The sequence below is a fragment of the Mya arenaria genome, chromosome 17 (genome assembly GCF_026914265.1).
Source record: "Mya arenaria isolate MELC-2E11 chromosome 17, ASM2691426v1".
Taxonomy (NCBI): domain Eukaryota; kingdom Metazoa; phylum Mollusca; class Bivalvia; order Myida; family Myidae; genus Mya; species Mya arenaria.
The window spans coordinates 18,708,356-18,733,302 of record NC_069138.1 but is presented as its reverse complement, the minus strand read 5'-3'; the positions used below and the strand labels follow the sequence as shown (position 1 = coordinate 18,733,302).

Genomic DNA, 24,947 nt, shown 5'->3' with positions numbered 1-24,947 from the left:
CATAATCAATGTTTACAACTATGAAATAATAGTGCCACCCTTCTTTTTTGAGTGTTTTATCTATATTCAATCGAAGTCATTCTTTGTGAACGTATGCTATCTGTTTACTGAATAGTGCACGACTCATAGGTATGCATTAGATGATAAAATGAAATTGACATCTCTGACCACCCGACCAATTTAAAAGATTGTTCGTCGTTATACTCTCATATTGAGGACACTGAAAAAACAAAAATATCATGCCGATTTCAGATTTTCTTTTCTGCATTTTTGCTGCTCCCTGAGAATGGAGTAAGATAAAAAAAAATGACAAAATAATATCATCAAAATATTCGATACCAAGTTGAAGATCTTATTTCAACCAAGAAGATAAATACACATAGTATTTGGTTTAACTAAAAATGGGGAGATATACAACCACTGTTCATTCACTACAGCAGACCAGGGACCAGGCGTTACACGTATTTCAAATCTGCAACGGTTTAAGAGAGGATTTTGACTCTGAGCTTCAAGATGGCGGCGAGACGTTGAAAAAATAGGATTTTGGGAACCTGTTTTTGCCTGTTTAGTAGCAAAAATTATGAAAATCATTCGGCTCTGCAATCTCCGTGTTTGTTTTTATTTCAAGTTCTTAACTTAACGGAATAAATTTCCTGAGGCTTTCATTGCTGTATAACACCTTTCATGGTCAATTTGTTTTAGTTTAACCACCTAAATGGGTGCCGATAACAGTATAAGAACGTTTGGGCATCTAAGCTGCATGAAATTTAATAGACAATTATACATAATAGCAAACTATATTGTTTTATAATAGTATGCCCTTAAAGTTTTAAAATCTCGCTTTCCAAATTCGTAATTGTCAAACTGGTCGAAGATTTTCATTTAATAACTTTATTACCGTTAGCTAATAATTTGAAATAAAAAAAAAGCCGAGAGAAACACGGAGATTGTAGAGCGAATGCGCCTCATGATGTTAATGAATTTGCACACTAACGAAATGGCAAATACCGTTCTTACGGTCGCCGTTCGGGCCCCGGGTGAACCGGGCCGGACTCGCAAGACACGTCAAGCTCGTTGTATAGACAAGAGACACCGCGGCCTACCTTCGCTTCTCGGGACCTGAGAAGGCTTCTTGCGTTCTCGCCGATCGCCACCGGTCTGCCGACGAGGCTACTGCCGCCTGGGCGTGCTCGCTCTCGCGCTTGCTCGGGGCTTTGACGGCCGCAAGTGCTGACGGTACCAAAAGCTTGGCGGAGTGGGTGCCAAGACCGGGGAGCTTTGTAACGCCGGGCTTCTGAAGTGCTGAAGCAGTTTCCGAAGGGACGGACCACCGGGCTCCGCTCAACGTCCGCGTGCTCGCCACCTGCCTGACTTGCTTCCTACACCCTCTCACAAACATAGGAATGACATGTGGTTTGTGGTTCTGGCCAGGCAAATGTACCACCCGAATGTGGGTCGGCACACCGACTTTAACTTTTTTTCTACACTTTTGCACGCTGGCCGGGCTCTCGACGAGCCTGCCTGCCTGCCTAGTACTATCGCGTCGTCCCCTAGCCCGGGAGGCCTCTGCTCGGCCGAGATACCTTCCCGGGCTCACACCGGGCCTCTGCCTGCGTGCCTGCCTGCCTAGTACTACCGCGTCGTCCCCTAGCCCGGGAGGCCTCTGCTCGGTCGAGATAACTTCACGGGCTCACAACGGGCTTATGCCTGCCTGCCTGCCTAGTACTATCGTGTCGCCCCCTAGCACGGGAGGCCTCCGCTCGGCCGAGATACCTTCCCGGGCTCACACCGGGCCTCTGTCTGCCTGCCCGTCTGCCTGCCTAGTATTATCGCGCCGTCCAATAGCCCGGGAGGCCTCTGCTCTACAGCACGGGGACCCGGCCAAGACCAGGCGCTTTCCGACGGTACCACAGCTCGCAGGCAGGCGGCCACCGCGAGAATCCCGGCCTAGAGGCGAAGCCCGGCCGACGCTTGGCTACGTGTCCGTGCTCGCCTCCCGCGAGCTTCCAGACGTCGTCCCCACATATGTATGGAATGACAACTTGGTTGTGGGTCGGCCACTTTGACTTTAACTTTTTTTTCTACACTTTTGCGCGCTGGTCGGGGTCTCGGCGAGCCTGCCTGCCTGTCTGCTTAGTACTACCGCGTCGTCCCCTAGCCCGGGAGGCCTCCGCTCGGCCGAGATACCTTCCCGGGCTCACACCGGGCCTCTGCCTGCGTTCCTGCCTGCCTGCAGGACACCTCTGCTCGGCGGCGAATCGCCGCGTCGACAGCACTGGACCCGGCCAAGACAAGTAGCTTTCCAGCGGTACATGGAACGTCGAGATCGGCCAGGACGTCCCGGAGATACACGCGGACGAAGACCGGGCATTCGCCAAGCCAGGCGCGCGCGCCTCTCGGCGAGCCTGCCTGCCTGCCTGCCTGCCTGCCTGCATGCCGCGAGGCGAGCTAGTCCCCGGCCTGACCAGCGCTAGTACCTTTGGGCCGCCGTGTCTCCGAGCTCGCGAGGCAGGCGAGGCAGGCAGGCAGGCGAGAGAGCAGGCGAGCTAGCGGCCGGGCGGCGGACCCGGCCCGGGGTAGGTGGTAGGTGGTCTGCGAGGCGAACGAAGCCCGGGAGGCCGCCGTTCTCGACGTTAGACTCGAGATACGAGCAGTCAAAGTTTCGCGCGGGCAGCGCCTCGCGAGGCAGGCAAAAGCCCGGGGATTTTACGGTGTTTTCGCCTCGGCGATGAGGCGAGCCCGGGGAGAAATTTGAACGCTCGCCATTCGCCAACGATAAGGATTTGCACACTAACGAAATGGACACTCACATAAGCGATACACGCTCTCGTAAAAAAAAAAAATGGATTCGCACACTAACGAAATGGACTCTCACATAAGCCATACACGCTCTCGTATTAATGATAAGGATTCGCACACTAACGATATTGACTCTCACATAAGCGATACGCACTCTCGTATTAACGATAAGGATTCGCACACTAACGAAATGGACTATAGTAATATTAGTTCACCAGAATTTACTTATTCCGTGACAGTTACTATTTTTATTCCAGCACTAATAACTTTCTACATATGTGCTAGCTTACAAATAAGTCACAAAGGTTATAATTGTATACCAATTACAATATGTGGCTATCCATAAAATGTTTTGACTTTTGGTATGCACATTTGAACAGACATATGCTGTGAAATTTAATTATAAGTTGTTACATATACAACTGTATTAAGTTTTACTTACATCTCATTATTTATTATGCATGCATTACATAAAATATACATCACTCTTTGAGCATTATAGATTTTATTTTGGGCCGGTGGCCTTATGCATACAAATAAATAACTACTGTATTGTATTTACCGTTTTTTCACCGCTTTTAACTTTATTATTACACATTTGCTTGTACAATTTATCAACTGATAGTGTACAGTTTTATTACCAATGACATCACGTAGCTTTTCACAAAAAAACAAACAATGGTTTACGTTATATATTTTAACATAGACAGTACAAAGTGCAAATTTATGAAATAAATATTTTCCAATAATGTTTTCACATTTCTGACGCGTGTCTGGTGTTGAACCTATGTTGACTAATATTTAACTTACATTTATGTCGAAAATAGCGTAAGATAAAAATACAAATATTTGAGGTTTGGTAAAAAAATCGTTCTTTACTTCTTGTTTGCGGCTGTCTTTCCTTTTTAGTCCATTTCCGTGTAAAAATGTGTATTTTTCACTACTTCAGGGGCCATGACTTAAAATAGAATGAGTCGGATGAACTAGGCATAACACACGATTAAAATGTGGATTTTTTTTACTATTTCAGTCTTTTATTGCCACATGCAACACTTATATCATGTTTTGACTTTACAATTGTCAAAAGCTTATAACAAAAAACCAAATGAATTATTATTTTCCGCCTATAAAGGAGTGCGAAATTAATCGTTGATGTTGCTACATATATCGGCAGTACAATTTTTTTGCGACATTTGGCGTTACAGATGCGACATATAACGTCAGTCGGTTTTGTGACACTAAGGGTTGGTTGCGACATTGAGAGTCAGCCTTGCGACATATAACGTCAAGTGTGACATTTAGCGTTGTATGCGACATTGATAGTCAGCCTTGCGACATTTAGCGTTGGTGCGACATTAAGCGTTGGTGCGACATTGAGAGTCAGTCTTGCGACATATAACGTCAAGTGCGACATTAAGCGTTGGTGCGACATTGAGAGTAAGCCTTGTGAACTATAGCGTCAAGTGCGACATTTAGCGTTGGTGCATCATTGAGGGTCAGCATTGCGACATATAACGTCAAGTGCGACATTTAGCGTTGGTGCGACATTGAGAGTCAGCATTGCGACATATAACGTCAAGTGCGACATTTAGCGTTGGTGCGACATTGAGAGTCAGCCTTGCGACATATGACGTCAATTGCGACATTAAGCGCTGGTGCGACATTGAGAGTCAGCCTTGCTACATATAACGTCAAGTGCGACAATTAGCGATGGTTGCGACATTGAGAGTCAGCCTTGCGACATATAACGTCAAGTGCGACATTAAGCGTTGGTTGCGACATTGAGACTCAGCCTTTCGACATATGACGTCAAGTTCGACATTAAGCGCTGGTGCGACATTGAGAGTCAGCCTTGTGACAAATAACGTCAAGTGCAACATTTAGCGTTGGTTGCGACATTGAGAGCCAGCCTTGCGACATATAACGTCAAGTGCGACAATTAGCGATGGTTGCGACATTGAGAGTCAGCCTTGCGACATATAACGTCAAGTATGACATTAAGCGTTGGTTGCGACATTGAGAGTCAGCCTTGCGACATTTAGCGTTGGTGCGACATTAAGCGTTGGTTGCGACATTGAGAGTCAGTCTTGCGACATATAACGTCAAGTGCAACATTTAGCGTTGGTGCGACATTAAGCGTTGGTGCGTCATATAACGTCAAGTGCGATATTTAGTGTTGGTGCAACATTAAGAGTCAGCCTTGCGACATATAACGTCCAGTGCGACATTAAGCGTTATTTGCGAAAATGAGATTCAGCCTTGCGACATATAACGTCAAGTGCGACATTTAGCGTTGGTGCGACATTGAGAGTCAGCCTTGTGACATATTACGTCAAGTGCGACATTTAGCGTTGGTGCGACATTGAGAGGCAGCCTTGTGACATATTACGTCAAGTGCGACATTAAGCGTTGGTGCGACATTGAGAGTCAGCCTTGCGACATATAACGTCAACTGCGACATTAAGTGTTGGTGCGACATTGAGAGTCAGCCTTGCGACATATGACGTCAAGTGCGACATTAAGCGTTGGTGCGACATTGAGAGTCAGCCTTGTGACATATAACGTCAAGTGCGACATTTAGCGTTGGTGCGACATTGAGAGTCAGCCTTGTGACATATTACGTCAAGTGCGACATTAAGCGTTGATGCGACATTGAGAGTCAGCCTTGCGACATATAACGTCAAGTGCGACATTTAGCGTTGGTGCGACATTGAGAGTCAGCCTTGCGACATATAACGTCAAATGCGACATTAAGCGTTGGTGCGACATTGAGAGTCAGCCTTGCGACATATAACGTCAAGTGCGACATTAAGCGTTGGTGCGACATTGAGAGTCAGCCTTGTGAACTATAACGTCAAGTGCGACATTTAGCGTTGGTGCAACATTGAGAGTCAGCCTTGTGACATATAACGTCAAGTGCGACATTAAGCGTTGGTGCGACATTGAGAGTCAGCCTTGTGAACTATAACGTCAAGTGCGACATTTAGCGTTGGTGCAACATTGAGGGTCAGCATTGCGACATATAACGTCAAGTGCGACATTAAGCGTTGGTGCGACATTGAGAGTCAGCCTTGTGAACTATAACGTCAAGTGCGACATTTAGCGTTGGTGCAACATTGAGGGTCAGCATTGCGACATATAACGTCAAGTGCGACATTTAGCGTTGGTGCGACATTGAGAGTCAGCCTTGCGACATATAACGTCAAGTGCAACATTTAGCGTTGGTTGCGACATTGAGAGTCAGCCTTGCGACATATAACGTCAAGTGCGACAATTAGCGATGGTTGCGACATTGAGAGTCAGCCTTGCGACATATAACGTCAAGTGCGACATTAAGCGTTGGTTGCGACATTGAGAGTCAGCCTTTCGACATATGACGTCAAGTGCGACATTAAGTGCTGGTGCGACATTGAGAGTCAGCCTTGCGACATATAACGTCAAGTGCAACATTTAGCGTTGGTTGCGACATTGAGAGTCAGCCTTGCGACATATAACGTCAAGTGTGACATTAAGCGTTGGTTGCGACATTGAGAGTCAGCCTTGCGACATATAACGTCATTGCGAAATAAAGCGTTGGTGCGACATTGAGAGTCAGCCTTGCGACATATAACGTCAAGAGCGACATTTAGTGTTGATGCGACATTTAAAGTTGCTACAATGTTAAAATATGCAATATGTTTGGTACAATACCTTTATTGCTTTGTTAAGAGAATTAATTACTTATCATTTTTTGCCTTTTGGGGGCAGGTAACAGTACATTTCTCGGATCGTGCAAACAAACCATGTTTAAGTCTAGTGGATAATGTATTTGTAATCATAAAATTTATGAATCTGATTATAAAATCTAATGGAACGAATTATTGACCACTGCCCTGCATATTTGTTCTGTTAAAGTGGTAGTCTTATTTTATTTTTTTTACTTATAAACAAATATCACAATAATAGATATTGAGTGATAAATCTTTAACTACTTACTAAATTATGCATTTATGGAAACTATCAAATACCAATAACAAGATTATAACCTGTATTTAATAGCTTGAAACGTACACATATCAAATGATTGGTGAGTCCTAAAATAAATACAGTGATCCACGATCGTCTCATACGGAAGAAACATCGTGTCTAATGCGTCTTTCTTTACAAAAAAACACGGTATCATAAGAACCATATTTTTTTTGGCTGTCCGGTAAGCGCAGTGGTTAGCTCACTCGCTTCTCACAAGGCAACCCGGTCGGGTTCGATTCCCGGCCTGGGCGCATGTGAGTTTGGATAGTGGTCTCCAAGCTGGACAAGTGGGTTTTCTCCGGATATTTCGGTTTCCCCCACAACGCAAGCCATACTCTCGCGCAACATCGCGCCATCGAGAGTGATTGATATAAGTTTCAATAGCTTGTTTCACAATCGTTATAAAATTAAATAAGTTCATACTAACTAATCGTTATGCACTCCGTCACCTGCATCTCTCAGATTGTAAGTGCATTTCACCAATAGTTTGCAGTACTTACAGACCAATCGTCTCAACAACATATTTTGTAACGATATGATGCACTACCAATTTCACTACTGCTAACTAAGCGCCTTTCTAGTCATTTTAAAGAATATAAGGTACATTCCATAAGAACTCAATAACAATGGCGTAAACGAAAAACTGCTTTCTCCATTACATTCGCGCATACTCGTATTCGTTCCACATTGACGGAACTTTCATTACCGAAATAAATTTCTGTTAGTTGCGAATGTAAACCACATCAACTGACATTATACGGTTACTATTGTTCCTAAGGACATTTCCTGCGAAAAAAACAAGCCAACATTTCAAATACTTAAAACCACTGGTTTTACTGAATAATGGTCATTAGATTTCTACTTCCGTCACCACAACTCGATTCGGACATATGTGGACATACCTAATGACTGGGAGATTCCCCCATATAACAATGTGATACAGTTTTGAGAGAGCTGTTCTATATTTATGATTCTAAGCATTGAGTTAATAACAAATTCAAAGTTTTTCTTAAACATACAATAATATATTTTGGTTTGGTATGATGTAGTTTCAGGCTACATTTGTAAATATTGGTTTTTGCATTAATGAATACAAATGACAACGCTGAAACGCATCATTGATAAGTAAATACACGAGGACTTCCGTTAAGAAACCAGTTATCCTATAACATATTTTGTCCCTAACACAATTAATATAATTGTGTGTTGCGTAGCAATTAAACTGTCAAATAGTATTATTGTTTTCGTCTAATAACGGGTACTTAAATACTACTCGCGTATCAAACCCGTGGGTACCCATCTAGCTGAAACGATTGGATTTACTCCTGAATCGGACAATAAAATTTCCGTCTGAGGAATCATTTATGACGTAATGTGTCACGAATCATACTCATATTGATATTAATTGATTTATTTTCACCCAGAAAAAAATCAGAGCGTAAAACATCTGCTTGAACATGCTAAAATAGTCTATATCACAAAAAAATATATGAAGCTTGCAATGGCTGAAGACAGTGAGTGAGATAATTAACATCCGCAGCAGCAACAATAACACTGACAATAAATCAATAACAACAACACTAACAACAAAAACAACAACAACAGCAACAATATAAACACGCAGCTAGTCAGCGTCTTACAATTGTCAGAAAGAACATCACCACAATCACCATCGCCATCAGCATTATGTAATTGCTACTGGTTAGAAAAGTTTCACAACAAAGACATAGAAGCTCGATCAATAATTGTTGAACATTCTTCCTAGCAACTTTCAGAGTCTTTAAAGGATTGAATGATCATCGTTTTATTTAAAAACAATATAGCACCATTCTATGGTGAACAATTAGAGCCAATGAGTGGACAAAACTGAGTCAGTCCACATGCAGTTCAGGGTGGTTTGCTGCAGGTTATGCAATCTGCACAATTTGATAAACAACAAAATCGATATACAAGCTTGACTAACCTTTAGCTTAAGAAACACCAGCTATAAGGACAAATGTCGATAAAGTATTTCAGTCATGCAATAATACAATAACAACTACATTATGCTGTCAGGTTGATGTTGCAAACCGATGTGTAACCGTTGTCAGGTCGTGCTGTTAAATAAAGGCGAACAACTGATATTAAAACAAGTGTTATGGCAATATCCGTTGTCAGGCCGTGCTGCTAAATCAAGACGAACTGATATTAAAACGATTGTTATGGCAATATCCGTTGTCAGGCCGTGCTGCTAAATCAAGGTGAACTGATTTTAAAACGAATGTTATGGCAATATCCGTTGTCAGGCCGTGCTGCTTAATCAAGGCGAACTGATATTAAAACGAGTGTTATGGCAATATCCGTTGTCAGGTCGTGCTGCTAAATCAAGGCGAACTGATATTAAAAAGAATGTTATGGCAATATCCGTTGTCAGGTCGTGCTGCTAAATCAAGGCGAACTGATATTAAAACGGGTGTTATGGCAATATCCGTTGTCAGGCCGTGCTACTTAATCAAGGCGAACTGATATTAAAACGAGTGTTATGGCAATATCCGTTGTCAGGCCGTGCTGCTAAATCAAGGCGAACTGATATTAAAACAAGTGTTATGGCAATATCCGTTGTCAGGTCGTGGTGCTAAATCAAGGCGAACTGATATTAAAACGAATGTTATGGCAATATCCGTTGTCAGGCCGTGCTGCTAAATCAAGGCGAACTGATATTAAAACGAATGTTATGGCAATATCCGTTGTCAGGCCGTGCTGCTAAATCAAGGCGAACTGATATTAAAACGAATGTTATGGCAATATCCGTTGTCAGGCCGTGCTGCTAAATCAAGGCGAACTGATATTAAAACGAATGTTATGGCAATATCCGTTGTCAGGCCGTGCTGCTAAATCAAGGCGAACTGATATTAAAACGATTGTTATGGCAATATCCGTTGTCAGGCCGTGCTGCTAAATCAAGGCGAACTGATATTAAAACGATTGTTATGGCAATATCCGTTGTCAGGCCGTGCTGCTAAATCAAGGCGAACTGATATTAAAACGAATGTTATGGCAATATCCGTTGTCAGGCCGTGCTGCTTAATCAAGGCGAACTGATATTGAAACGAATGTTATGGTAATATCCGTTGTTAGGCCGTGCTGCTTAATCAAGGCGAACTGATATTAAAACGAATGTTATGGCAATATCCGTTGTTAGGCCGTGCTATTTAATCAAGGCGAACTGATATTAAAACGAGTGTTATGGCAATATCCGTTGTCAGGCCGTGCTGCTAAATCAAGGCGAACTGATATTAAAACAAGTGTTATGGCAATATCCGTTGTCAGGTCGTGCTGCTAAATCAAGGCGAACTGATATTAAGACGATTGTTATGGCAATATCCGTTGTCAGGTCGTGCTGCTAAATCAAGGCGAACTGATATTAAAACGAGTGTTATGGCAATATCCGTTGTCAGGCCGTGCTGCTAAATCAAGGCGAACTGATATTAAAACGAGTGTTATGGCAATATCCGTTGTCAGGTCGTGCTGCTAAATCAAGGCGAACTGATATTACAACGAGTGTTATGGCAATATCCGTTGTCAGGTCGTGGTCCTATATCAAGGCGAACTGATATTAAAACGAATGTTATGGCAATATCCGTTGTTAGGCCGTGCTGCTAAATAAAGGCGAACTGATATTAAAACGAATGTTATGGCAATATCCGTTGTTAGGCCGTGCTGCTTAATCAAGGCGAACTGATATTAAAACGAATGTTATGGCAATATCCGTTGTAAGGCCGTGCTGCTTAATCAAAACTAACTGATATTAAAACGAGTGTTATGGCAATATCCGTTGTTAGGCCGTGCTGCTAAATCAAGGCGAACTGATATTAAAACGAATGTTATGGCAATATCCGTTGTCAGGCCGTGCTGCTAAATCAAGGCGAACTGATATTAAAACGAATGTTATGGCAATATCCGTTGTCAGGCCGTGCTGCTAAATCAAGGCGAACTGATATTAAAACGAATGTTATGGCAATATCCGTTGTCAGGCCGTGCTGCTAAATCAAGGCGAACTGATATTAAAACGAATGTTATGGCAATATCCGTTGTCAGGCCGTGCTGCTAAATCAAGGCGAACTGATATTAAAAAGAGTGTTATGGCAATATCCGTTGTCAGGCCGTGCTGCTAAATCAAGGCGAACTGATATTAAAACGAATGTTATGGCAATATCCGTTGTCAGGCCGTGCTGCTAAATCAAGGCGAACTGATATTAAAACGAATGTTATGGCAATATCCGTTGTCAGGCCGTGCTGCTTAATCAAGGCGAACTGATATTGAAACGAATGTTATGGTAATATCCGTTGTTAGGCCGTGCTGCTAAATCAAGGCGAACTGATATTAAAACGAGTGTTATGGCAATATCCATTGTCAGGTCATGCTGCTGAATCAAGTCGAACTGATATTGAAACGAGTGTTATGGCAATATCCATTGTCAGGTCGTGCTGCTAAATCAAGGCGAACTGATATTAAGACGAGTGTTATGGCAATATCCGTTGTCAGACCGTGCTGCTAAATCAAGGCGAACTTACGAACTCTTGGCACTTACAATATTGATCGTGGTGTAATTTTCATGGTGTTTTGAAATCATTTCAATATGAATTCTAGTTACTGTGCTTACCAGATTTGGACTGATTGAATCGTCTGTTTTCGCTAGTAACGCCGCCATTAACCGTGGTGCTCTTTTTTGTGTGCTAAAACTGACCTTCAACTTGTGAAGATTGAGCCTATGTGGAATAAAAACGTCAGAGAAAGCAAGTCCATCTAAAACCAGATAGTTGAGTTTTTCCAGATATCGAAGATCAAGATCAAATTTCGAATTCTTTGGTAGAGTCTTGTTCCATGTGACGTCTAGATGTTCAATATGTCGAAGCTTCGAGAAGGTTTTCTGGGCTTCATGTTCCCAACCAATCCATTTCATTGAGAGTCTTTTCAAACATGATACATCTGAGGACATAAATGAAGATATCAGTTTCTCTGCTGGTTGAATAAAAGAGTTGAATTGTATTTTACATTCTTTTAATCCATTCCAGTTCAATTTGTTGATATCTCTATATGGAACATTGTCTAAAACAACAAATTTTAGATTCTTGTAAATCTCTAAATCCAAAACACTTGCATGATTCTTGCCCTGCAAAGCAGAAGGAAGGTCGCATTTGCCGGATATATATAATGTGACGAGAGTGTTTTTTTTATCCAAGCAATGGTTCAAAATTGTCTCGTGTTGTGTATGTCGATGTCTAATGTTCTTATCGAAAGGCCAATAATCAACGATGCCGACATGCTGCAGGCAGAACTCCGCTCCGGCGTGACCGCCTCTCTCCGCTTCCTCATAGCCTTGCAGTATCATATCCTGGAAAGCTATGGTTTCTTTATCAGAAAAACCATTTCTTTCAAACTGGTCAGTTAATAGTTCATTTAATGACTTCGAAAACACTTTAGAAGCATTTATGTCCATGCTGCATAGAAAGAGAAACACCTGACGCATGCTAAGCACACCTTCTCTCCTGTATTTTCTATACACCTCCTGAACATGTTGACAATGTTTGAGCAAATCTGATTTGCTACCTTTTGCCAAATACAATGCTGACAAGTATTCTTGAAGAGATTTGTGCAAAAATTGGTAAAATGGCAACCGTTCACCTATTTTACTACTACATGACATGATGCCAGATTCGAGAGACGATTGATGACACTTCCTCTCTAACTGATCCTTTGCAATGCAAAAAACAATGGATTCATCCTCATTTGCTGAAAACAGTTTATTGAAAGCTAATTTGCTCAAAGAATCAAGAAATTCTTCTGGAAGCTCGTTTTCCTCCATTTTTTTCTTGTCGTTCATTTCAGCCCATCTTTCTTCTATTATTTTCTTGTAAACTTCAGACAAGCACATATTCACGTTTAGGTGGTCTCTGAACCAGAGCCAAACAATATGAACAAGCACGATTGGATCATCTTTGAAATGCCAGAGACCTTTCATTTTGAGGTCTTCGACGCAGGTGTGTGGACGTTTTCCTCCATATTTCTCCAACTCCTTAAGTATTCTCGAAACAAGTTTCTCAGGTGACTTAACACCCTCCAACTGCATATGGTTGCCACGTTGTGAGGGATTCAGTTTCAGCTCCGCTAGTTTGTATGGTCGTGTTGTAATCAATGTTGTACAGTTCATCCAACTTGCTTCAACATGAGGAATTCGTTCATCACGGTTGCATTTGCTACAATGTGTCCACTCGTCTAAGCCATCAAGCAGAAGAAGGCAACATTCTGATTTCAAAATCTCTGTTAACAATTCACTTGACTCTTTATCATCTGAATGAATCCGTTCAATCAAACACAGTAAAATCATATCTTTGATTTTGCATTGATCAGCAGCCTCCCGTAGCCTTATGTAGAATAAGAACCCAAACTGGCTTAACAGATTGTCTTTCTTTGTCTTCTCATTTCCGTCCTTTTTCAGTTCGCACCATCTATGGACAATCTTTTTACAGAGAGAGGATTTTCCACGGCCCGGTTCGCCAACCACGAATACTGTTTTAGCCATCGTGCCATTTTCGCTCAGAAACATATCATTCATTTCTGATATCTCTTTATCTTCCATTTTACCATCTTTGTCTTTCCTGTTCTTCAATATAAGTTTGGGCTTTTCATAGATGTCTTCTACTGCTGCATCGATGTCCAATCGAACGTTCATTGTGACAGACGTTGCCTGGTAATAATTGAGCAATTGTTGGTGTAAATCTGGAAAAATATCATATATTTTGTTAAAGATGCTTCAAAATAAGGCATGAGAAATAAAACACAACAATGTTTAAATAAAAAAACAAATGTTTGCCCTTGTTATATTGTTACATGTCTATTTGAATGATGAATAAGTTAATAATTTGATATAAAATAAGAACAATGCCTTGCTTTGATATAACATTAATTAGGTTGGATGATTAATTACACAAAGCTTGTGATATGAAATGAAGCTAATTTGCACTGCACAGTTAACAAGATCAGTAACATCTTTGTTAATAGTAACAAGGCAGTCATCGACTAGGAAAGAGATAAATGTCCCCGATTGGGTATGTTAGATGGACGGCTATTAGTATATTTTCTTATAAATGTTACAAGTTAAACACTTTTATTTCATTTGAATTAAATATATTTCAACACAAATCTTCTAATTGTGCTCTACGAGTATGTGTGATGATTGATTTAAATAAATAAAAACATGAAATCACACATTTTATGGACAACCACATTCCCATGCTGTTGTATATTTCGGTAAATCTCGAATAAAATTTAGTCAGTTACATCTGAGTAAACAAGAGTTATAAACAGGGACCGACGGACAGTGCGACTTCTGTATCGCTCCCTTTGGGCGCCAAAATTTTTAAATGCTCACAAGTATATTTAGCCATGTAAATAATATGTTAAGTTTAAGATAACAGTATAGCGAAGCCCAATAAAATAGCACCGCTCACAAAACATGATAAATATGTTTCGTGGAATACAAATAAAATCCCATCAACTGTCATAGTAACCTACACATAAATAGTGCATGGGAATTTCAAGCAGACTGCTCTTTTACCCTTACAGTTTCGTGTTGGAAATGATTAAGCAGTTTAGTAGACATTTATATGGCCGCGTTAAAACGACTTTTTCAAGCTTGTCTTATGTTTACAGTATTTCTCTGGTATACTGATGACGTCCATGTCAAATGAGCCATTACATTACGGCATTACATTACGGTACAAACGGTGTGTTTTTTCTATCCGTATAAAACGGCAATGCTAATATAAATATTTCAAAGAATATGAGAGGAACAGGAACGTCACCATTTCCTTCAATTTGCCATTTTGGAATGATTGCCGATTAACCTTAACTGTTGCCATGACCTTGGTATGCATTGTAAAATGATTAATGTCACGCGTTAAATATCGATGATGTACTACTGACGTCTAGTTTTGAAGGATGGTAAAAAAATGACTGTGTAAGATATATACTATCAGACAAATTTTACATTCAAAACCTACGATATAGACGGAATGCGCTGTCATTGACTGTCAGAATGTCAGTATAATTCAGATTCTTTTTCATGTGCATTCTAAAAAAAATTCAATAAGCTACAGCTTGTAAAAATACGAATCATTGTAATACTTCTGTTTCACGTATTACTTCAACCTGTTTATTAATATATGGAACTCAGCGAATGTGACATATAATAAAAGGAATATTATGATTAGACGCTTTTCTTAAAATCGGTATCACGTCTCGCTCGGTGTACAATCAATATTATCTTGTCAAACCGAACCTCAACCTGCTATAGGACGTTCTTTTTTAAAATCCTTTTGAATTTGATGAGAATTTGATGTTGTTAGTATATTAATGAAACAACAGGTAAAGCAAAAATATTTAGGAAAAATGCCCTTTTTTCTTAGGCAAATGAATATATGTTATTAAGACCATAACCATACGATTTAACCATTGAAGGAAAACGTTAATCACAGAACTGTGCACGTTTCGATTGTAATATATAACCATCGCATATTTTCTAGTATTACACCAGAGTAGTAAAACTTGTCATTGACGTAATTTTGCACGAATAATTAAGCGTCACTTTAAAGGTTTTTTTTTCGAACAAAACGAAGAATAAAATCTTCATTATCGTGACTTTGTATCCACTGATTATTTTCCAATGAACAGTATCCTTAGTTAATTCCTTTCCTTAAATAATGGATTTGACTGCTGAAAATACGTACTTATCATCTGTAACATTTGTATTCTTTAACCTCACAAGCTAGTAAATGATAGTTTGTTTGTTGTTGAACGTGAATCTATGGAAATTATAAGCATTTATATATTATGCTTTGTTCATGTGAGGAATGGTCTGTGCATTCTGATCTTGTTCCCTGACACTCAACTTCATGTATTAAGCTGAATTTTGAAAGTAAGCGTATGATTTAATATCTCGGTTATGCTTTCAAGCTTGGACAATATATAACAATGGCAAGCATAATCATTTCTAAATGTACACAGTAACATCTGTATTTGAGCAACTGTTATACTTGAAACTTTTTCAATTATATATGCATAACTAACTATGCCTCATGCAATGACATATATTTATGTTTTACATGTATACATCTATTAATTCAACGTAGAAATACAACCGTATAAACATCACTGATCACGGATGTATCAAAGATGCCATCTAATTAAAAACAATAAAGGCAAATGGTGAAAATGTTGCTTTCAAAACTACAAGTACTCGTTATTGAAAATGAATTTTTAATCATTTCTGTGATCCTGTTACTTAGAACAATGTTTCATAACAATTGTTCAAACGTGTACATTGGACAAACGTGCTGTAATGCCCTGCGATTGCTTTATACATTGTTCAGAGAGTGCTTCTCTGAAGAGTCTTACCTGACTTTGCTTTTTTCAGTTTGGACTCTCTTTGTTCTTCTCTTTCGTATATTATCTTCTGTTTTTCACATCCAATAAATTCGCTCATATCGTTTTTTGCCCTCTCAAATGTGTCTTTCAGCTCCACTGTCCCGCATATTGTCGTTTTGATCAGTTCATCCCGACCCGCCACAGTTGAATCTTCTAGTGTTTGTATTCCTCTACCAGTCTTTATTTCAAGTCCCCGTTTCGCATCTAAAGTTGTTTCTTTCAGTTCATCAATACCATGTGTAATAGCTTTTTCAGCAGTGTCTGTCAATTTAAATATGCCTTCTTCGGTTGCCTCAATCAGAATGTTCTTAGCATTGATTACGCACGAATCCAGCTGTGCAAGTGATTTTTTAGAAGTTTCCATAATATCGTAAATGATGCTCTCACCTTGTTCCTCTATACTGGACATTAACAGATCGCTGAGTTTTTCAATGTCACCCTTTATCTCACTTGCACGTTCGCTGTATTTGCCTTCTTTAGAGGAAGCATATTTCGTTATTTCTTGAACACCTCTTATGGTAGTATCTTCAATAATATATTTCAGCAATTCCGAATATGGATCTATAGATTTGGTCTTTAACTGAAAGTTAAATAAAATAAATATCTAACGTTAATGTAACAAATATAGACCCTGATATGAGTATTGTTGCACCAATCTCTTGTTTTACCTCACATATCACATAACCCAAAAATATATTAGCTTTTGGATATTCGTACTAAATACGTGTTGATTTACCTAAAATGTGTACAGAGTAATGTATGTGTATATGTGTCTTTTGGTGTGTCATTTACAAATAACATACGAATTATGAATTACTCGGTGTAGAGCCCCAACAATGCATTAATAAAACGTTCTCATGCTTGTAGTTGTAAAATGGGGACGTTTGTTTTCTTTTTCTACATTTTAACAAACGCAAAATAAACGTGAGAAGGTGTTTGATCATGAACATGCATAAATCCGATATGTGGAGGTTTTTGCAATTGCTACACATTACAAGAGTATCATCGTGTAACAAAAGTCAGTACCTTTTTCCGCCTTCTGTAGTACATGTAACATGGACGTAACAAGAGTTTCACATGGTGTAACACTCTGTAACACGCATAGGATTACAATTTGTGGATTTTATGTGCAATTGTTACACAAAGCAATCGCAAAGACTTATACAATCGGGGCGTATGTTATGTCTACTGTATCACATGTTACAAAGTGAAAAATTCCGATTCTGTGAATGTTTTGTTGTTATTCTTACACATAAGAAGCGTCGTAACAGAGAAGAACAAGGTAAATCTGACAAAAATTAAAATAGCATTTTGAAAAAGTGTTTTTCTTATATGGGATATCGGGTTTCGTGGTTACATTTGTTACAGCGGACATTTTCAAAGTTCCAATGAGAATATTTTTTTTAACAATGGATTATTCCTCTGTGAAATATTTGGTTACGCACTAACATTGGAAACGTCAGTTATATTGAGAGAAAAGACAGAATTGAACGTTCAGGCCGGCTTCCGATCAGAGTTATGTGGTAACATTAGTTACAATAAGTTACAAGTGTGTTTTTAGACCGGCATCTGATCAGTGTTATGTGGTTACTGGTTACATAAGTTACAATAAGTTACAGGTGTGTTTTCAGGACGGCATCTGATCAGAGTTATGTGGTTACTGGTTACATAAGTTACAATAAGTGACAGTTGTGTTAGTGTGTTAGTGTGTGAGTGAGTGTGTTAGTGTGTGAGTGAGTGAGTGAGTGAGTGAGTGAGTGAGTGAGTGAGTGAGTGAGTGAGTGAGTGAGTGAGTGAGTGAGTGAGTGAGTGAGTGAGTGAGTGAGTGAGTGAGTGAGTGAGTGAGTGAGTGAGTGAGTGAGTGAGTGAGTGAGTGAGTGAGTGAGTGAGTGAGTGAGTGAGTGAGTGAGTGAGTGAGTGAGTGAGTGAGTGAGTGAGTGAGTGAGTGAGTGAGTGAGTGAGCGAAGTAAGTGAGTGACATGTCACTTTAATTACTCACACAAGAACCATTGCAACCTTGTCAATGGAAAATCGGTTTAACCATACTTGTATTATTATGACACTTTTTCACGGATATAGGATAACGGCGACGACGATAATGATACAATAATTTAGATGATTTCCGTTATTTCATTTCGATTCTTATATTCTAGGTATTAAAAACTGCATTCGTCCGGATAAGAAATAGTTTCGTAGCCAAAGAAACTTTCCTTAGATGCAATAAAGAAATTTACTTATAAAACACTACTTCTTAATAAAACATGAGAACCGAAAACTGAAGAGGGTTGATAAATATCCACTTCTATTAAAGCTAGTTCTCTGATATAATACTAATAACTTATTAAGTATATTATAATAATCGATCGTGCCTAGTGACCTATAAACGGAAAGGTGATAGCTTCCTGATAACAAATATGTAAGGAACATGATTTAAATTAAGAACATCATGAAAACAGTGTGTGATCATTTGATCTCTAGATCTAGTTAAAATTATGCTCAAATAATATGAGGTAACCAGGCATCAAACAATTCACATAATAATTATTGATTATTGAATATTCAAGTTGTCAAAACATACATATATTGCCTTACAGGTCGAAAAAGCTTTTTAGTACCTAATCAAGATAAAATGGCTAAATCAGTATTAGTAGCATTCGGACTATATGCGGGGGATAAATACAAAACATACGTTTCTTAATATTCCACTGAGGAAATAAATCACTTCTTTTCAATACTTTGTTACACACTACTACTCTTATTATACGTATAACAATTGCATTAACCGCCTCAAATAGGATTGTTTTCTTTCTTCAGGTTGTAACTTCCTATCACATTAGGGGATGTCAATGGGTGTTACATGTCAAACCCGTGAAAACAATCCGCGTTCTAGGATTGTTACAGGTCGTAACGTCCTGATAAGGTTGATACTCCATGAGTTACAGCACATTTATTTTAATTTAAAATCTCATTACAACTAGTTGCGTGTGTTACGTGTATCAATTACAGTCACAGCCACAAATATGTTATTTCCCAAGATTATTACAAACACTCAAACTGGGATGAAGCATGTCAAAAGTGGCTAAAATTCAGCGGTCTGGGCTTAATACATGGTGTAACACGATATTTGGATGTTATATACATTACAAGAGCGAAAAAACATGTTCCGATTTTCATCAAAATGAGATGCGAAAAAAGATTTTTAAGGATCAGCGCCCCAAGTGGTGGCTTTGTTACACCAACATACGCACCCCGGGATTTGAAAGGGTGCACCAATATCGTGTTCTAAATGTGACATGATTATTATGAACAATGCAATCTTTAGACATCTGTCTAGGACAAGATAGAATCAGTATATTTCAGCCAGCTTTTGTATGTCAATCTTATGTCTCCCTTATTATCTGTCCGTAAGTAGGAATCTCTCTCTACCTTGTAAGAAGCCAAAGCTAAATTTAAATATTGTTTCCAAATACTTTTAAAATCATCTTCATCACGTTCTCTAAGCAAGAAACTGATCTTTTGAAATATGTTAATAAAATGAGATGAAAACGCTGTTTGTTCAGAACTACCCGCGTCGTTTTGGACATAAACATACGGTGTTTATTTGCTGTGTATATTTCTAAAAAGAATGTACAAATGAATACATGTTTATTAAAAAACGTCTACATATATTTTAAAATTATCCGTATATAAGCCGAGAGTCAAATACTTTACGAATATTTCTAAGGTATTTTTATCGCTATTCACCCGTCTGATCATTTTTTCCTGTCGTCGCCTTTTAATAAATTTACTTCCTCTCCGTCACCATGTTATATTATCGGCCTGTTTTCCTTACTTCTCATGTTGCTGTTGTGTCCATCTTTTCATCTTAATAAATATCGCGTTCGCTTTTTCAATCCGGCTATTATATTTAGCTTAGTCACAGTCTGTCCGTTTAACTAATATTATTTCTGTCGATATATTTTCTATCTTATTATCTTATTTCTGTATGTCACATATTATCTTTTATCTGTGTTATTTGATCCATCTGCATACAGTTAGTATCTCTGTTACTCGTCCATCAGTCTGTATTTATTGTTTCTCTCTGTCGCTTATTTCTCCATCTGTCTATCATAATATATACCTCTGTCACTATTTTTCTGATTGCTTAACATACCTATGAAGCTATCTTGCCTGCATGTTTATCATAGTTTCTTATATAACTATGTTGCTATTTTGTCCCCTTAACCACTTTACATGTACAAATATTTCTGGTCATTTTACTCGCGTATCTATCGTTTATCTATTAGTCGCTATTTTGTCCGCATATCAACCTTTTATCTCCTCGTCAAATCTATAAATTTATATTCCACCTTAATGTGTTTTTACTTTACCTCATCTAGCTGTTTGATCGCTTCCAGTATTTCTGGATCTCCCTGGAAATCTGGGTCGTTCAGCAACGCAAGCATGCTGTCTATACACTCAGTGGTGGCCTGGTCTGTCAGGGCCTTTGAACATAAGTCTGGCATATGCCGGATCTTGCTCACGAACTTCCGAGCCTGAAAGTTAAATTTACTTTGAAAAGATATACATTGCATCCTTATGGTTACTGTCCATCGAGCATGAATTCAATTGAACAAACAAAATAAAATTTGGCAATTGATTTTTAATTTTATACCAATGTGAATAGCCAGTGCCAAAGCCGGTAATGTTTTATTGTATTCGGAACCTCATGCAGAAAGAATATCATTACCTCGTCAGATAATGTTTCCACAGTGTGTGTGTATTTCCCGCAGTTATACATAAAGGCTGCAAGTCCGTTGAAGTCAATTTCATCAAATGAAGATTTATCATCATACCCAGCTGACTGCATGAATAACTTGGCGATAGGAAACGAGTCTCGCCATTTGTCAGTAGAAGCGTTTCCCCATGATGGTTTCTTTCTTTTGTGTATGGCTTTAATTTCATTTCGAAGTTTTTCATGATATCGACAAGGTATTTGTTGCCGGTCAGATATACGGCCATGGTCTAATGGACAAGTCTGCTCATTCGATGCCTCCTGTAGAATATCAGTGTGCAGATGGCTAGACTTTGTTTTGACAGAAGGGAGGATGACTTTCCTCGTAATGAAAACAGCCCTCCACTGTTTTAACCAGTTTTGGGGCTCTGGGGTGACGAATGTCCTATATGCCGCCATCTTTTAATAGCCTGATAATGATAAGAAATTTGAAAATATTATTAACAGTTCATAGTTTTTAAAAAAAATGATATTATTTTATCTTTAAAAGATACTTTGGTTTTCATTCGTTCTAATTTTTCATATTAATTCAAACGTTGGTTCGAAGCTGTTCAATGCACTCATTGACATACAGATATCAAATGTAAAAACATATATCAGTTTAAACGTATAGCAGTTTTGCATGAAGATATATAACTGGTATTTAAAGAGCTATGGCTATTTGAACATTATGGAAAAATACACTTTAGAGCAGTACATACATTGTGCTACATTTGAAATCGCACTTTATACAACATTCCAGATGGATTCACGGGTAATATTGATCTAATCGATATGAAACTGTACATATTCACACAGAAAGGTGCCTAGCTGTGCAAATCCATTAGACATAGATCGTACGTGTGGATTTTTGTAGGCTTTGTTTGCTATTTGTCTTCAGGGTAACGGCGCACATTCAATTCTAACAGCATATATAACAGAATTTTCTTAAGTAGTTCACTCATTTGTTTTACAGGTAATATACTACCGAATCGTCATAGAATCTGATTGAAATAATGGTAAAAAAAAACTCTGAATAATAACTGTTCTTTTTTATTGGCCTCTTGGCCATAGAAGATATTTGCATTGTGATAACATGCCTGGAAAAAAATACAATGTTAAATTAAGTTTCAAAATTTCGAGTTCATTCCCCAGAAATCGTTTTCTAAATTAAACTTTCATAACATGAGACATTTGGAAGGTTTTTTCTCATGCCATTATGACTTTGTTCAAAATTTTTATCGAATAAATCGAATAAATATTGCAGACGATGCAGAGGTATAGCAAGAACGTTCATTATTTTATACTAATTTTTAACAAATGTTGTTGAAGTGCGACGCGTAAAAGCCGGGCAATATCATTCTAGTCCGGTTATACTTTTGGGGGATAATTTTATGGCAGGATTTCCCGAAACGGACTCAATATGTTTTGCCTCAGAAGGTTGGAGGGTTTGGACGGCATGAGCGTCCCAAAGCCTTGTTGTGTTCATCTTGTTTAAATGCACACGGGTAAACGTTGAGCATACAAAGAGAAAAATAATAATAGAACTGCAACAACGAGATCAATTTCGTATACAACATTCATCAATATACTTTAAAATGAACGCGCCATAGTTGTGATGCAATTAACTAAATTTAATACTTAGTTGACGGAAAAAAGTGCAACCATGACCCATTTGCACTTATATTATTCATTGAATACTCTTGGCGTCAAGCTTTTTAAAGAATTGTGAGATATGCTGAGTAAGCTTGGTCCCTGTCATGGACTTGAATAAGAAAAATGTGAACAAATAAACAAATATTTCATATTGATGTGCCTCGTGAGTTACAGTCTGGGAGTTATATACTGAAACCATTGTTTAACAAGTTGTTTAATTTAGTATGAAACATACTGGTAGATAAAAGTTCAGAACAACATAAGACATAAATGTGAAAGTAACACTTGGGTTACCAACCTTCTCGGCAAAGTTACCCTGCTTATAAATGAATGGTCTTTGAGAGGTGAGCATAATGTGTGGATGAACAGCGGATGAATCATTTAATATTTCATTGTATACGATTTCAACATCCAGTAAGACCTTGTTTTGCTGACCGGGAATTTCTTGATTGCTTTAGAAGTCATTGGCTGTTAATAAAGTCAATGGTTGCTAAGAAAGTCATTTGTTGATAAGGCAGTCTTTGGATTTGGATACTAAAGATAAAGGTAATTGCTTAGGTAGTCATTGGATGATTAGAAAGTATTTGTTTGCAATGAAATTAGTGGTTGCTATGAAAGAAAGCGGCTGCTTAATACGATATTTGTAGCTAAGGCAGTCACTGTTTGCTTCATGCCAAATATCATGTGCCTAGGCTTTGCGGTCTTAATAAGAAGATGTAAAACTGTTTTACTATTTAAGTATATAGAAAACTTGTGATCCTTGGGGCCAAGCAAGTTTTGACTCAAGGAACATAATTTGACACACTTAGTACGGGACTTCTGCATAAGGTTGCATACCAAATATCAAAGGTATGGGATTTGCGGCTGCAGATATTTATTTTTTTAAATAAATTGCTTTCTAAATACATACACACAAGTTGCGCGGCCATTTTACCCGTGAGACATAATTTGAACAAGCTTAGTTTAGGGTCACTATGTGAGGCTACAACCCAGTTATCAAGGGTATGGACTTTCGGTTTAAGATTTAAAAAAGTATATTGACGACATACCACGGACGCCGGACATAGGGCAATTTCAGCACTTTGTGCTCCTGAAATCCAACATTTTGTTTAATAATGTTTATACATATATACAGGCAAGTCATACATTAATGAGGATATGTGATGTTTGTATCTATTTTTCTTCGTTTTTTTAATTTTAGAAAAAATGACGTTATCTAGACCAAAATTGGAAATGTCACAGTCAAATGTATTTGTTTTTCAATGATATTGTATAAATTTCTTTTAATGTATTTCACTGACATAATTAGAGATTTTAAAAAGATGTGATGACATGTTATTACATTTTATGACATCAAAACAATGATGCACTCAAACTGTTCACTGCTGCTTATTCAATGAACAAGTTCCAAAAATTCAGAATTTGGTTTACTGTTTCGAATTTAATGAAAATAATGCGTTATCATTAAATTTAAATACTAACATATGATACAGTGTGTAAGAGGTTTCCATATAAAACAATGTTTATACGACATAGCTATATTATCTAAACTTAAATACAAATGCGTCGTAGGTCAAAACATAGTTTCAATTGATCTGTTAAAAATCAAGAAAAACATAAATTCCTTATTTCTGCTGTTTTTATTGAAAGCTGTTACTTGCATCAGAGATGAATTTTAGGATATGATTGTCAGAATTTAGTACATGCTGTACATCACACCAGGTGCACTCTACTAACTGCCTACAGTAGGATATTTATTTATGACCCAAGTCATTGCACGCAATGAAAGTGTGGAAGTACTCATGCGTCATTGAACGCCATGTAGCATCGTCTGCGATGATTTTCGAATGCATTACATGCAACTAGAAGAACAGTTGATATAGCTGAAAACGGAAAAAACATCCGTAGAAAATCGTTGAAAAATATCATTGAAACAGAGACTGTAATAACAGATTAATGTATTTGAAAACAGGACTCTTACGAAGTTAGATCTAGCGCAATTGCAATAGAGGATAATGAGAAATCATCCAAAGTATTTTTAATCTAGAAAAACAACGCGGGAAAATAATCTATCGATTCGTTTAAAAACAGATTCAGCTAACGTTAGATTTGAGACAGAGCATTAACTCTATTAAAATGTTTCCATCTCGGAAGGCATATACGAAATAGAGGATAATTGTTTGTTTCTGTGTAAGATCGTAATATATTTTAAAGAGTAGGCTCCAAAAATATATTCCACGAATTTAAAAAGCTAGAACGTGTTTC

The 24,947-nt window shown here is 38.5% G+C and overlaps 1 protein-coding gene across 3 annotated transcripts in view; it reads right to left on the bottom strand.

The window, feature by feature from the left end:
- The window catches only part of LOC128224849 (uncharacterized), a 112,078-nt gene that overhangs the window by 22,563 nt on the left and 64,568 nt on the right, over window positions 1-24,947 (bottom strand). For all 3 annotated transcript variants that reach the window (XR_008259555.1, XM_052934934.1, XM_052934935.1), the window contains exons 2-5: window positions 21,003-21,457; window positions 20,644-20,808; window positions 16,244-16,853; window positions 11,451-13,567 (exon numbers count right to left, since the gene is read on the bottom strand). Coding sequence is in view for 2 of the 3 variants with exons in the window: in XM_052934934.1 (XP_052790894.1) it covers window positions 11,451-13,567; window positions 16,244-16,853; window positions 20,644-20,808; window positions 21,003-21,446 (3,336 nt within the window). In the remaining variant the exon portion in view is untranslated. The remainder of the gene's footprint in view (window positions 1-11,450; window positions 13,568-16,243; window positions 16,854-20,643; window positions 20,809-21,002; window positions 21,458-24,947) is intronic.